This window comes from Typha angustifolia, chromosome 10, assembly GCF_048772165.1.
Source record: "Typha angustifolia cultivar Huaian chromosome 10, ASM4877216v1, whole genome shotgun sequence".
Lineage (NCBI taxonomy): Eukaryota > Viridiplantae > Streptophyta > Magnoliopsida > Poales > Typhaceae > Typha > Typha angustifolia.
Window position 1 is genome coordinate 2,076,610 of NC_133248.1, and position 16,702 is coordinate 2,093,311.

At 31.6% G+C, this 16,702-nt stretch overlaps 2 protein-coding genes across 2 annotated transcripts; both read left to right on the forward strand.

Annotated features, from left to right (window-relative positions):
• Positions 1–8,915: 8,915 nt before the first annotated feature.
• Positions 8,916–10,492, forward strand: LOC140768364 (bidirectional sugar transporter SWEET14-like). Its single transcript, XM_073108617.1, has 6 exons — positions 8,916–8,967; positions 9,342–9,378; positions 9,476–9,686; positions 9,775–9,936; positions 10,021–10,140; positions 10,256–10,492. Exons 1-6 carry the CDS (start codon positions 8,916–8,918, stop codon positions 10,490–10,492), a joined length of 819 nt encoding a protein of 272 aa, XP_072964718.1.
• A 4,584-nt stretch (positions 10,493–15,076) lies between these two features.
• Positions 15,077–16,702, forward strand: LOC140768365 (bidirectional sugar transporter SWEET14-like). The gene is made up of 6 exons (XM_073108618.1): positions 15,077–15,128; positions 15,557–15,593; positions 15,694–15,904; positions 15,992–16,153; positions 16,239–16,358; positions 16,466–16,702. Exons 1-6 carry the CDS (start codon positions 15,077–15,079, stop codon positions 16,700–16,702), a joined length of 819 nt encoding a protein of 272 aa, XP_072964719.1.

Sequence of the window (16,702 nt, forward strand, 5' to 3'; positions counted from 1 at the left end):
AGACTACAAACGTAACTACCACATTGGAAAAGGATTCCATAGTTCTCTTTTTTATTTCTCCCTTTTGTCCTCATTGAATGGTGGGATTGAGAGGTGGTGATGTGTGTTGGATTCTTTCAGTGCAACTACCATGGTGAAAGGGAAAAAGTGCTTCTTTAAAGGGTAGTTGATGTATCCAATTTGGTTGGAAATTTTTATTTATTATTTAGCAAAACTTTGTTTTAAATTAGTAGAAATCAATATATTTCCTTCTTTGATTTAAAAATTACAAGGGCTACAAATGATTTTAATTAGTAACTTTTTTGGATATCTATTGAATAATTACAAAACTTCTTAAGAGTAAACTAGTATACTTTTTTTTTTTTTTTCTCTCTCAGGTGGTCGGAGTGAAGGAATCGATGCCTCTGATCATAGTAACCGATAGTTTTAGTCATTTTTTATAAACTATATAAAAATAAATAAATTAGAGATAAGTATTAAATTATTTATTTAGTGATGAATGGTAATAACAACAAATAACAATAGTAATAAGTTACTAGTGTTATAAGCTTTGATAAAATAAGAGGGTATTGTTAGGTACCCTGATGACCACTCTTAAAACTTGGTATGAAAAAATATCTATTAAAATCAACCTTGGAAAGAAAATTGAAGTAATCTACTTCATAAAGTTTAAACTTGTTGAATTTATAATTGACAAGTAAAGCCCTAGTTCTTGAGTTCAATTAGGCATAAGTTTTCAGTGATTTGAGTTTCTTTTCTGTGGTACTTGGAAAAATCTTCTTAAATTTTTTGTAAGATTAATGGGTGCTATATTTACTATCCAAATCCGGAGAAATTATTTTACTTATTTTTGACCAATTTGTTATTTCTAGCAAAAATAATTATTATTTTATTATACTTTTAAACTATTTATTAAAATATTATAACTGCTGCCATGTAATAACTGTTTATTAAAATATTGTATTCTTCTAAAAGTATCATCTTATTTTAATAGTAAAACACTGAAAATAAAATAGAGAGATACTTCATAAGCAGCTTTCTCTAAAGAAGTGTTCTATTGCTAAAAAGTAAGACGAAAAATAGTCACTTTTATAAACTTATCTAATTTAAATATTTAGTTATAATAAATAAATAAATAAATAATTTCTTTATTTATTAAAAGCAGCTCCACTTTTTTATTTTGACTTCCTTCTATAGAGAGTTAAGTTCATTGAAGTCCATCATTTTATTGAACTCCATTACGTAGTAGTTAAACACATCCTAGGAGGGATTTCTAAAAAAATTATATATATATATTGTTATTTACTTGGTAAAAATTGTACTAGTTTGATAAATGATTTAAAAACTATAATATAGCAGTAATAAATTTTATCAAAAATATTATATTGAATCAATAAATAAATAAAAAAAGAAAAGGAAAAAGAAAAGGTGCTACCTTAGATCAACATGAGCTCATGCTTACAATATATAGTGTCTTCTATAAATCTTCTCTTTTATGACAAATATACCCTTCAATTCCAATGCTTCTTTATAGAGCCACTTACCAATATGCTCTCTTTCCCATGGTCCCCATTTTTATTTGACATGGAGATTCCAAACCAAGAAGGTTACAATCACAATAAGCTTTTCCCTTTAATGGAGTACTAAGTTTAAATTATTTTTATTTTCTCTTTTTTTTTAATCTTTAGTAACTAGAAATTCTTCGACAAAATACTATTTATACAATAGGATAAGAAGTCTTTCGATCTATCGAGAGTCCGAGCACTCGTTGAGAATGTCTATCAATGGCCGAGACACAAATGTGTAGAATAGTAATTGAGATTGCATGCCTCTAAAATAGTTTGCAGAAAATGAAAATGAAAAATAATTTGAAAACTAAATAAGAACATAAAATGAATATAAATTTAGTATGTGTACAGCCACATGGATAAATATTGGATAAACCTCATTTATTTTTTTAGATATGATGCATAAATGAATGGAAGTAAACATGAATAGATGGATATATATATGACATCTTATCCACATCCTTTTATTGTATTCTAGTATTGCAAAGTAAAATATTGATAGAAGACGTGGATCAGGGTAAACACGAATAATTTTATACTGAATAGTTCCATTGATTACCTTTTAGGTCACAGTCTCTCATGAACCCCACTTGCTATTTGGCTTCCAATGGTCATCTTCAATAGACTTCTATGGTTGACATTAAGAGATGATATTTGAGAATCCTTAAAACCTCATCCTGGAAGATAAGGCTTTTGAAAGCTCTACTTTTGTTCCATTCTTTTTAAAAAAATTTAATTGAATTAGGAATCCAGGAGAGAAAGAATATGTACTTTTAAGTAATTAGTGAGACAAAGTTGCACTTTACTAGTGCTTTACCTAGGCCATATCTTGTAAAATAATAAATATTTTTATATCATATATAAACATTAATCCTGGTGATGTTTAATTAGAGTTGGTTCTTTGCAAATATAATTATAAAATGAAGGATTAATTACACCTAGAAGGCTAGAACCTGTTATTTGGTTTTTGTGATGCTTTGACTCTTTGACATTGTATGAATATTTTATAATTAGTTTGCAAAACTATACTGATGTCTGATGTAATTTAATTTCCTTCATTAATACCATTATTTTTATAACATTTGATTTCTGATCAAAATATCTTGAATAGACTAATAGATCATAGTTTAATTGGGATTCTTTGAATAGAGCTAAATTACTATTTTTTTGCTCTTCCATCAGCATCTCTCCAAGATTGGATTTATGCAAGTGAGCAATTAATTCAAGATATCTATTATGATTGTGACCTTCAATCTTTGTAAGCTTGTAGCTATATATATATATATATATATTTAAAAAAAATGGTAAACAATAATTAAAATAATAGTCTACCTTAATGAATCTCTCCAAGAAAAATTCTTTAAGAAATATTATAAGTAAGTTATTAATATCAATTAAATTACTATGGACCTCCATCGCGAAAAATGAAAATGAAAATAAGCATTTTATGCAAGTCTAAGGAACCCTAGAATTTTTTTAAAAATTAGGATTGAGTTAGCAAAAAAATAAAATTGTGGCCCAACTCATTATGGAAGGAAAATGATTCAATTACTTAATAACAGGAACTCATAATAGCATCACACCTACTAGCTAATTAAACTCAAGAGGTCCTTGTAGTTGAACAACATGATGCATTGAACCAATAACTAGTTCTCAGTATTTCTTATTGCAACTGGAGCAGAAGCTTCTGCTGCCCGACTTTTCTCCAATAATGCAGAGAGATATCTTCTTCTTTTTTTTTTAATGTCTCTCTTGGAAAATAAATCCTTATCAAAGGAACTCTGACAATGATCTTTATAAATTAGTAGTTTGTGCATATATATCATTGTTTACATATTTATTGTTTTTTAAAAGAAAAAAAATTAAATATATTTTATCATCGTGTATTTATGCTAAAAAATTATCTTAACTTATTATATTTTAAAAAGTCTCAAAATCAGTTATTATATTTATGACTAAAATAAGACTGTTAATATTTTTTGTTAAATTTAACTAAGCAGTATGACTATTTTTGCTACATATTTTATATAACAAATGTGACGAAGGTATTTTAGTTATTTTGATATTGTTCGGTTAAGTTTAATAGAAAAACTAACGGTTTTATTTTAATCAAAAATACAATGATTGGTTTGAAATTTTTTCAAATATAAGGTTAGTAAAATAGTTTTGGGTATAAATATGGGACGATAAAATATATTTAACCTCAAAAAATACTACTCTTTCAAATATATTTATAAAACTATTATTTTCTTAAGATGGGCCTAAAGGTTACCAGGAATTTTACGAGCTCAAGAGGGCATCCAAGAAGTCTCAAAAGCCTCATAGTTTTAAAAGAAGGCCCAAACCCTGTTAGGAACAAATAATTTTCAATAGGCCATGCCCACCCCCCATTTGATCAAGCATCTCTTATCAAGTTTCCCTCGCATTTGAAATAAGTTAAGCTTGATCAATTGAATTATACTCAAATTTAATGTTAAGCTGTGCTCGAACACATGCTAGCTCAATAAAATTTAAATAAGCTCGAATTCGAGCTTGAGCTCGAAATAAGCTTAAATTGAAACTAATCAGTCCAAGCTTTAGATTTTGTATCTAAGGTGACAGCATGTACAACTAGTTGGGTGATCTTAAGAACTTAAAAGATCAAATTCTAGATCTACATGAACTTCCTTTTCTTTTCTTTTTTTTCTTTTTTTTTATATATATTTTTTTATTTCACTAGGGAAAAGACTTTGCCAAACTATTTATGTGCATTAAATAACATCTGTGAGCTAGCTGAGTTTAGTTATTGATCCTGCTCATATGATGTGTGTTGGATGTGATCTAGTGTTTCATTGGATAGAATAATAGTCAACTCACAAAGCATTTCTTGTTCTATTTTCAGAAGATGCCTTAAGTCAGCTGGTTGCATAGGAAAACAGTGGTCAATGTGCAAAAGGCTTTAATTTTATTCTCAGAAAATTTATCCTATGCGATTGATTAACCTATTTTTTTAAGATTGTATAGAAAATAATGAGCTAATTGGGATCAGCAATATGGATTAATTATTGAAATTTTTACATAATTATTGTTAAAAACTTTCAGAATATTATAATTGTAACTACATTATTCAAAATATTATAATTTTCTTGTTACGAGATAAAAATTATTAATAAATATTTTACATTCTAAACTAAAAAAAGAGAGAGAATTATAGTCATTTATATACTAATAATATATTAAGAATATTATATTAAAAACCAACGCTAATAGTAATTCTAATAATCAAAAGATTTTAATAGTGATTCCAGTTAATGAATCCTTTACTTTTAAAGCATTATATATAGATATAGCTAAAAGCAAATTCTATAAATTCTCTATAATGTTTATAGAAGTGGGGCATTTGTAAAAAAAATAACCCTTTTGTTTTCTAAAATAATAAAACTATACTCTTTGTACATATTTCTTATGTAAATTATATATTTTTTTATTATAAAAAAATATACATCTAATATAAAAAATAAATGTATTTAATTTCAAAGTCCAATCTTATTATTATTAAGATCTAAGAGTAGATGTTATGATTATAGTTTCTTACACAGCACCACAACATTCCACAAATTAAGAGCCGGAAGACTTTGGTTTCAGTAAATCATTTTCTCACCATAGATATATATATATATATGTATGTATGTATGTATGCAATGAAGCTGTATATTAAAACTATATTGATGACTGAAGCCAAATGTATATTGCTTCTTGCTCTTCCAAATATCATTGTCATTATCACCTTGTACATTAAAAAAATATGAACACTTAGTGAAGAGTAGTACAAATAGTAACGATGGAAATTAAATATATATATATAGATGGAGGTAGGTGGGAACAAAAGGATACTTTTGTTCTACCTCAAAGGATCAAAGTTTGTATTAAAAAATGAAAGGAATTTACTCCGAATTGCACAAATTTACATTTGTATAGTTCTCAGAAAACAATTAGAAAATATTTATATGACGTTATAAATATAAGTGTGAAATTAAAGAGATTGATTCAGTAACATAGAGCGCTATATTTTTGGTATTTAGGAGAATTTGAAATTGATTCGGATATTTAATTTTTATTCTGCTTCAATTCTACTCTCATCCAACCAGGAGTTTGAGTTATTTTAGGACTGTTTATTATGGTTCGCTGTAAATAGGATTTACGGCTTATAACTAAAAATTAATAAATTTTGTGATATTGAAAATGAAAGAGTTTTTATTATGAACTAAATCAGGATCAATATGGACATACAAAAATTATAAAAATTTATATAATAGTAGCATCGGAGGTTAGAGTTCTAATAATTTTAGTTTATATGAATCAAAGGTCGGAATAAAAAGATATAAATAAAATAGTTGAGGAATATCATAATTGGACATATCGGTAATTATCCGTCGTTGCAGTAGTTGTTGGAGAGTGGCGGACGACCAAGGGTGATGATGGACAATCGTAAGGTAGGGTGGTTCGTGGAGGTGATGGCGACTAGAGTTTGAAGATAGAATTAAAATTCTAAGTTAGATATACTTGTAAAAAAATAAACGGATATGATTAACTTACTTCTACTCCTAGATTATCTTACTCTTATATTTAAGATAAATTTAAGACTAAAACTTCTTAATGCTTGAATGCTTAGATTATTAAACAAAAAAAGCTCAACCCCTCTGTATATTAAGGTCGAGTACAATGAGTCATACTCAAACTAGCCCTAAAGACTTATAAGACTTAAATTAGGATTTGACTTAGTGGCTTACATAATATAATTAGATTTACCTTAAGAATTTATATGACATAACTAGACTTGTCTTAAGCGCTTACATAAAATATATATATAAATTAATTAAAAAATAAATAGACTTAATTCATCGAACCTATTACCCATGTCGTATCAATTTTTCCAAATTCAAAAGATGTTTGCCATTATTGATGTCCTTTGTTTGATATTTTCTTAAAGAATCAATAGAATAGAAAGTCTTTAGTCTAGTAACTAATTACGAGCAAATCAACAAATTAGAGTAAATTTATAGCCTTACCTTACCGTCAACTTAGGCCAATGTTTGACTTTTCGATTACATCTTACATTAAAGTAGTTGAAATTTTGTCAACGTATAATTAAAAAAAAGACCTTTAGATAGAATGAAAGAAATCCACACAACAAGCACATAAGTTAGAAAGGTGAGCAATATGTGTGCTCACCTGCAGTAAAGGCTTACTCTAACCTTGTTTCCAACAACAACTAGAGAAATATATGGCCATTGCTTTTATAAAATTAAAAAGCATGCAGTAGACTTCATGCATGGTACAAAAAAAGTCAGACCCAAAAAGGATAATATCTCTTTGCTGAATGAGAGGTTTACCATATATATACTAAAACCCCACGAATTCCTGAATCATTGCATATGATCATTGACTTTGGTTAACAAACTTCTTCGGCTAAGCCATTCTAGAAAAGATACAAAAATTGAAATGTGCAACAATGATGGTGCTCAAATTGACTTGTGCCTAAGCTCTTATTATTTTATGATGATAGAGAGTTTAATTTTGTCAAAATATGAAGCTGGTGAATCACTATTGAGATGTCTTTACCATGTCACGGCGAGTAGTATTTTTTGTTGATTTTATATGATCTTAATACTAATGTTCTTACTAAGGACCACATAAGCCATTTCCCCATTCAACCATATGCATCTAATATAGTATGATTTTTTAAAATAAATTGTACTGTTATGCTAATTTGGTGCAGGAGAAGAAAGCACTAGCATTAAAACACAGCAACAGATCATTTACATACATGAGATGACTAATAGCATAATCTTTAATACTGAAAACCAGTAAAAACATGAGTTTTGAGGGACCAACACATTAGTGGCATATACCCAACTGATAGATTTTTCAAGGGATATGCATGCAAAGAAAAAGATAACTCTATTTTCAAATTATATAATTAGTATAGAAGGGAAGTGTACTAATTTAGACTAGATAATAGTTCACAACAATGGTCAATCATAGTTTTTTCTTTTAAATGTTTTTGTTGAGAAAATTGAAAATTTGATGTTGTCCCAGTTATGTTTCAAGTATGAGTACATTCACACGCTATAACCATTTAACTATCTAATACTATCTCATTGGCGAGAACCCTAGTACTCGCTAATACTGTTATAGCACTACTGAAAGGTTCATTGAACAACTACTCCCTTGAGCATTCTATTGATAGGTAATGTTGTTATGCTTGTATGTTTAGTTGATTAATTGGCATGGGGTTCATATCTGAAGCAATAACTCAACTACATAAACTGTCCTCGTAAGCACAAGATGTCACATATGCTTGCTTCTTTCCTTGTCTTCTTTTTCTTTGGCGAAGAAGTTTGTCGAATTTATGTACTAGTTGTGTTCCCATTCACTAATTCACACACACACACACACACACACACACACATATATATATATATATATATATATATATATATTTGCTTCTTTTAAGTCAGCAACTTGTTTTGTAAATGACAAGGTTGAGTTTTTAAAAACTGAGTCCACATAAGTTTATTCACATTTTAGTACAGTGAAGTGTAAATAATTTATATATATAATACACATTTACAGTCCATTATTATTAATTGAAAAAATAAAATATAATTACGCAACATTATTTTATGCCCTTCTAAAATTCTGGCTTTAATTGAATGTATGCCCATATAATTGTTGATATATATACTACTTCCTAAATTAAATTAATGCTCATCAGATAGGTAATTAAAGATTATGAAATAAGCTTTTTTTTAATGCATATAAAATATCATCGATCAAATTTCATATTAAAAAAATATAAATAAAAAATGAATAATACTATTCACTTAACTAGGTAATACTATGAGTTTTGCGGGATCCATACATTTAGTGGCATACACCAAATTATTAGATTTTTCGAGGGATACGTTTCCAATCATATGGAACTTGAATTTAATCTTAGTATAGAAGCGATCCGTACTAATTTAGAGTAGATAATAGTTCACAAAATAGTCAATCATAGTATTTTTTTATGGTTTTATTGAGAAACACATTCGCACTAATTGCTGTCAACTGTAGTAGTATTATTGCTATAACACTGTTGGGAGGTTCATTGTACAACTACTCCAGCATTTTATTAATTCTTAGGTGATATATGTCATGCTTGTATATTTAATTGGTTATTCTTAGCTGATATCAAGCAACACCTCCACTATATAAATGGTCCTCCTCATAAGCACAAGAAGTCTCTAAGCTTGCTTCTTTTCTTGTGTTCTTCGTTCACCTTTAGTTCAGTAAGCCATTAATTATTCCTAGTGTGGAAGAGAAATGGCAGGCCTATCATTGGACCAACCTTTGGTCTTCACCTTTGGCATCCTAGGTATAGTTGCCATTGGAGAGCTCCTCCTTGTCCCTTCAGTACTCCCAATAGCTTGCTTCTTGATCTCATGTTGTTATAAGAAACAAACCGTGCATAGAATTTTTCCATATATTCCTCATCGATTTATAGTTTAACCTTTCTTTCCATGAGTACGTAAAAGGAACTGATCGAGTTTTCTTTAGTTGTTTTGTTGTTCTTAATTACTTTCAGCATTTCTTCCGAAACAAATATTTACTACGTCATAGAACTAATTGCTTCAAGGTCTTTGATTGTTATGCTATGATATTAAAATTTCATTTCATATGTAGACTTTAATTCTTTCATTGATTACCTATTGTTGGAGGCTTGACTTTAGTTTGACGATACCTACGCAGGTAACGTCATCTCCTTCATGGTGTTCCTTGCACCAATGTACGTAATAACGACTACGACTGCCATCTCATTTTTTTCTCCTTATTTATTTGTCAAGGCTAATTTATACTGACTAGGTTTCTCCTCATAACTGCAGTCCTACATTCTATCAAATATACCAAGCGAAGTCAACGAAAGGGTTCCAATCTGTGCCTTATATTGTTGCACTGTTCAGTGCAATGCTATGGTTCTACTACGCGTTTGTGAAGACCGATGCTGTCCTTCTAATTACGATAAACTCGGCTGGATGTTTCATAGAGACGATCTATATCATCATGTATCTCATTTATGCGCCGAGAAAATCCAAGGTGCATATACTAATGCATTTCTAGATCTTCTATCAATAAAGATTTGGTCTAATTAATGAATACCATGCAATATGATTTTGGTTTGCAGATCACCACTTTTGCATTCATCTTGCTCTTGAATGTGGTAGCATTCTCTCTGATCATTCTCTTCATTCTCCTACTTGTGAACGGATCAAATCGCGAGAAAGTTATGGGGTGGATCTGCGTGGCCTTCTCCACGAGTGTCTTTGTCGCCCCTTTGAGTATCATGGTACGTAAGAGACTAAAACTAACGCCATGAGAACACTATGAACATATATTTGATAGTTAATAGTCGCGCATATTTGATCGACAGAGGCTTGTAGTTCGCACGAAGAGCGTGGAATTTATGCCATTCTCGCTATCCTTCTTCCTCACGTTAAGTGCCGTCTGCTGGTTCTTATATGGTCTATTTGCAAAAGATTTATATGTCCAGGTGATCGATTGCTCAGCCATGCATACTTCTCTCTATATCATCAATTCCTTTTGAACACTCTTTCTTCTTCTTCTTCTTCTTCTTCTTATACAATATCTCTTTATGTCAATATCAGCTCCCAAACATAGTAGGGTTTGGATTTGGAGTCTTCCAAATGCTCCTCTATTGGTACTACCGGAAGAAGAGGCACATCATAAAACCTGAGCAACCCAAGCATGGAGATAAGTTAGAAGCCACGGAGATGAATAAAATCGACGACGATTTGGAGGCTGGCCGCCAGAAAAATGATCATGGAAACGAGGAGGGAAAAGATAAGAGCAATGAGGAGGAGAAGGATATTAGCCCATTGTGAGACTTCATTCATATGCATATAAGAGCAACAGAGATCGAGAGAGAGAGAGAGAGAGAGAGAGAGAGAGAGAGAGAGAGAGAGAGAGAGAGGTCATCTTATACTTATCTTATTGAATAATAATATGTAAACATCTAAGTCTTGAGATAATCTTGGAATAAGAATGTGTCACTTAACAGATGATATCAAATTCCAGAGCTTGGTATTTACGATCTATTCGATCACTACTTTGGGAGAGATCTGAAATTATGCAGTCAAACTCCTGCAAGGCCTCTCAAAAGATCAACGAAAATGCACTTTGTTTTTCTAGCATGAATAGAGTGATCAAACTTTGGAGCTAAGTAGCAATTGGTGGAGCCTTAGGAATTATGAGGCTTATTAGGTAGCATCCAACTTCACTTGTATTCCGTTAATTTTTATTTTTATTTTTTTTTGATAGAGAGAGAGAGAGAGAGAAGTTGAAATCTATAACATGAGCAAGCCCTTAATCTTTTATTACGAAAGGCAAGCTAATATTCCAATAGCTATGCTATACATAGACTAAGACCTGCTGCAAAAGTTTGCAGCTGTCTTATCTGAGAGCAGGATGGAAGAAATGGAGTTCCTTCAAACCGACAAATAAGTATATTTTCCTCCTCACTTTTGAGCTGGAGCTCAACCTCCCTTTCCTCAGTGTTGGAGCTCTCCGCTATATACGTCTATGGAGGGTTTGCAACGATGCTGTCTTTAGAAAGCTAATCCCCTCTCCCTTCCTGCCAAAATTTGTTTCTCATGATGCTGTCTTTGGAAAGCTCTCATCTTGTTTCCATGCAAATTAAAGCTCTAATTTGGCTCAAATATATGGTGGAATAGGTTTCTATGTCACGCGATACCCAGATTAATTCCTTATTGGCAAGTCAGAGGTGCTGCTGGGCTGCGAGAATGATCACCCGCATGTTAAGGCGAGAGCTCTTCTAATTGGGCTTCAAGGCCTCTTCAGTGATAATAAAATTAGATTGAAGACCATGTATGTAGGTTGGAGAACCATCACTGTTAAGCAGGAATTTCTCCTATGGATATCAAGATTTCCCTCTCTTTAATGTTTGTTCCACGAGTTGCTCCAACAATTCAATGGTTCACAATCTACCTGGCTTTTTCGTCCCAAATTTCTCGAAATTTTATAAGTAAAAAGTCAAACAATTTCGTGGGAAGATAGCTCGGACAAAAAAAAGTCATATGTGAAATATTGTCAACAGGATAGTGCTTAACAGATGCGAAAAAAAGAAAGAAAGAAGAAAGTTTAAACATGCTCGCGATATGTTTAGGGAACATCAATAATACAATAAGGAATTACATTATATCAAGCCTTATCTATATCTGCTAGAGATATACTGTTGAAAATTGGCTCGAAATTGTAATTTGTTGTTGTTCTAATTTTGTATACCAGTGCTCAAACGACATCCACCCGTTCGAACGAGATAGAAGCGTTGGAACGACGTTCGAATGTTCGAATAACCAAGAGTAAAGGCACATGTTACCAATATCGTTCAAACGCTATCCACCCGTTTGAGCAGTTCTATGAGGTGTGTTGCAGCGATGCATTGGCATTCGAATGTCGTCCATCAGTTTAAGCAGCCCATGAGTTTTCTTTAACCTCAAGTCGACCCTATGAATAGAAATGTTAAATTTAGGATTTGGTGTGGAACAACATAGCGAGAAGACTTTTGTAAGAGGGCTAGGGACTTTGAGAGGGCACACCTCCATTTGCATCTCTATTAAATTAGAGACTTGTATTTGGATCTTGCAAGAGTTGGGGGCAAATTATAAGAGAGAGAATATGAGAGATTTTTACATAAGAAGAGGGCTCTATGAGAGAATACTCATCTACTGTATTTGAGAGTGATTAGAGAGGGGGAAACCCTTTATATTTACATATCTATTTGTATTGGATTAATGGATTGAAGATTGCTTCGCCTATACATTTATTTCGGAGTTTCTATCTGTGATTATCTTGGGTGCTTAGAAGATCTCTACGTTTAATATCTTAATTGTGAATTTTTTTTTATTTAGTATTAATATTGCTATCACAACGATATTATTTGAGAAAATTGAAAATCGCTTTCGCTGGTATCCATGAATTCGGTGTTTAACATAATAATTAGTTTCAGAGCACAGTATATATGACTTCCATTTACGATTAAAACAAGTTTAAAAGAAGTGCTGGAACTGAGAGTCGCATCACAAAAGCTATATAGATGTATATTTCTTTCATTTTATGATGAAAAAGAGTTTAAAAGAACTGCTTGAATATGGACCACAGGTCTGAATAGGACTAAACTCAAAACTATATTATTAACTTTTGTGTTATGATCGATGAAAAGAAAACTTAAAAAAGTGCAGGAAGTGAGATCAACGTGACTAAATTTTGCCAAGATGTCAAGCTGAAACTGAACTACGTCAGATACACTCAGACGAATTTGTCCTCACATTGTTAACATTATCTTAACTTTGGTTATCACTATCCACTATTAAGATACTCTCAAAGTCCAATCTTTCACACTAACTCAAAGTTTTTGACCAAATTAGCCATGTCTCAAACTTTTTTTTTTACCAAAATAAGACCACCTCTAACTTAATTCACTGTAGCTTTCAATAAAATATTGATAAGATCAGTGTTTTTAATTTTTTGATAGAAATATCAAAAAATCCTACGTTTTTATCTATAAGTTAACAAAATAAAATACTAATCTTATAAGCAATTTATATATATAATGCTAAACTTATCTAAAGCTTGTTTAAAATATTTTAAATAAAATGTTGATAGATTCAACTAAATCTATCTTCGTTTTTTTAGTTGTCATATAAAATGTTGACCTTACGATAAAATGAAGACGCTAAACTTATTAGTATTTCTAATTTTTAGATAAATTATTAATAAGTTCAGCATTTTATTAATAGTTACAGTAAAACAAACTTCTTTTGATATTAAATTTAGGATCCGTTAAAAAAAAAATATTTGAAAGAAGGCTAGTTTGGTAAAAATCTCCAACCACCTCATTCCTTCCATCAATATATCCTATATTAGAACTCGTAGGATCTTTACACGGCAACCCAATTAACGATCACAGAGAACACAAGGAAAAGATGTTCATTGCTTTTAGCCCCACATTTAGTTTGATAAGAGCATGAAAAATCCACACCAAAAATGGATAGTATCTCTTTGCTGAATGAGGTTTACTAGACTAAAACCCTCAGGTAAATTATATCCTATTAACTATGAATTCTTGAATATGCATATCGTCATTGACTTTCGATATATTATCCAAGTAAATGATCCTTTAACTATGAATCCTTCGGCTAAACCGTTCTAGAAGGGATACAATTTTTTTTTACATTCAGTTCTATTAGAAGCAATTAAGATTGATCGATTGAAGTAGAAGCAAGATAAAAAATCGAAATGTGTTAACATTATGATGGTGCTCAAACTTGTGTCCAAGCTGCAGATCTTCTGTATTAGAATATAGACTTTTTATTTTATGATGAAAGAAAATTAATGTATGAGAACTGCTGGAAGTAGTGACATGTGATTCCAATTTTGCAACAAAAATAAAAAACAATGTGAAGCTAGTAGTGACTATTGAGATATCCTCATCAAGTCATAGTGAGTATTGTTGAATTTATGTGATCTTAATACCTAGAATGGTCTCTCAAAGGACTATGCACTAACTGTGTTCCCATTCACTAATTCACTTTTTTTTTTCTTTTTTTCCCTTCTTTTTTTGTTTCTTCTTTTCAGTCATAATGGGACGACAATTTGGAGAAAAGTGAAATTTTTGATTAAGTTGATAGTAGCAAGTTTAAGCATTTGTCAACAACTTGTTTTTATAATTGACAAGATTGAGTTTTTAAAAACTGAGTCCAGATATTTTTTATAGCTTATTCACATTTTATTATAGTGGACACAATTTACATATGCAACATACATTATAGTCTATTATTTTCAATCAAAAAATAAAATATAATTACGTTACGTAGATGACAACATTATTTTATACCCTCCTAAAATTCTGGCTTTAATTGAATGTATGCCCATACAAAAGTTGATATATACTACCTCTTAATTTTATACAGTTGGTTTTTGCATGTATGACCCTAAGAGCTAACAAACAAGTAATTAGAAAAAAAAATTATTTAGCAGTAAAAAGATTGATATATATATATATATACCTTTTTTTTGCATATATTTTTATCTCATTTAGGAGCATCTTTATCTTTCTGTTTGTTAAATGGTTTAGATTTTAGCTTGTTATTGTGAAAATTCCGTACAAAAATCATGTTCACAACAATGGTCAATCATAGTGTTGCTCTAACACCGTCGTACATTGTACTTAGCTATTTCCTTCTGCATTTTCTTCTTACATGATCTCATGCATGCTTGTATGTTTAATTTCGTTGGCGTGGATAACTTGATCATCTCAAGCAACACCTCCACTATATAAATGGTCCTCCTCATCAGCACAAGAAGTCACATAAGCTTGCTTCTTTCCTTGTGTTCTTCGTTCACCTTTCGTTTAGCAAGCCATTAATTATTCCTAGTGTGGAAGAGAAATGGCAGGCCTATCATTGGACCAACCTTTGGTCTTCACCTTTGGCATCCTAGGTATAATTGCCATTGGAGAGCTCCTCCTTGTCCCTTCAGTACTCCCAAGAGCTTGCTTCTTGATTTCATGTTGTTATAATTAAGAAACAAACCGTGCGTATAGTTTCCATATGTTCTTCATCTTTTTATAGTTTAATCTCTCTTTCCATGAGTACGTTAGGAACTGATCGAGTTTTCTTAGTTGCTTTGTTGTTTCTTTTACTAGTATGGTGGACAAGAGTAGAAGGATTTGCTGTGAAGAAACTTTACAAGATCTCTTAGTTACTTTGATCAGCACTTCTTCCGAAACAAATATTTATGCCACAGAATTTATTGTTTAAAGTTCTTTAATAAGTTGATCAAATGCTCGAGTTTTATGCTACGATACCTTTCTTTCGTTGTTTAACTATCGATGGAGGCTTAACTTTAGTTTGATGATACCTACGCAGGCAACATCATCTCCTTCATGGTGTACCTTGCACCAATGTACGTAAATATCCACTTGGACTACCATCTCATTATTCTCCTTATTTATCTAATTATCAAGGCTAAGTTATACTGACTAGGTTTCTTCTCGTAACTGCAGTCCTACGTTCTATCAGATATGGCAAAAGAAGTCCACGCAAGGGTTCAAACCTGTGCCATATATTGTTACATTGTTCAGTGCAATGATATGGTTCTACTACGCTCTTGTGAAGACTGATGCTATCCTTCTAGTTACGAACAACTCGGCTGGATGTTTCATAGAGACGATCTATATCATCATCTATCTCATCTATGCGCCGAGAAAGTCCAAGGCACGTAGACTAATGCATGTCTCTTATCTATATATATCTATAAAGATTTGGTCTAATGAATACCATGCATGGTTTTGGACGTTGTAGATGACCACCTTAGCAGCCATCTTGCTCTTGAATGTGGTGGCATTCTCTTTCATCCTTCTCTTCACTCTCCTACTTGTGAACGGATCAAATCGGGAGAAAGTTATGGGGTGGATCTGCGTGGCCTCCTCTATAAGCGTCTCGGTCGCTCCTTTGAGTGTCATTGTACGTAAGAGACTAAAGTAAACACAAACACTGAGAATACTTTATGATTGCATCTAACATTCATACAATATTATTTGATCTACAGAGGCTTGTAATCCGCACAAAGAGCGTGGAATTTATGCCATTCTCGCTATCCTTCTTCATCACGTTAAGCGCCGTGGTCTGGTTCTCATATGGTCTATTTGCCAAAGATTTATATATCCAGGTGATCGATTGCCCAGCCATGCATGCATACTTCTCTCTATTTCATCAGTTCCTTTTGAACACTCTTTCTTCTTCTTCTTATACAATATCTTGTTATACCAATATCAGATCCCCAACATAGTAGGGTTTGGCTTTGGAGTCTTCCAAATGCTCCTCTACTGGTACTACAGGAAGAAGAGGAACATCATAAAACCTGAACAACCGAAGCATGGAGATGAGTTAGAAGTCGTGGAAATAAATAAGATCGTCGACGATTTGGAGGCTGGCCCCCAGAAAAATGATCATGGAAACGAGGAGGGAAAAGATAAGTGCAATGAGGAGGAGAAGGATATTAGCCCATTGTGA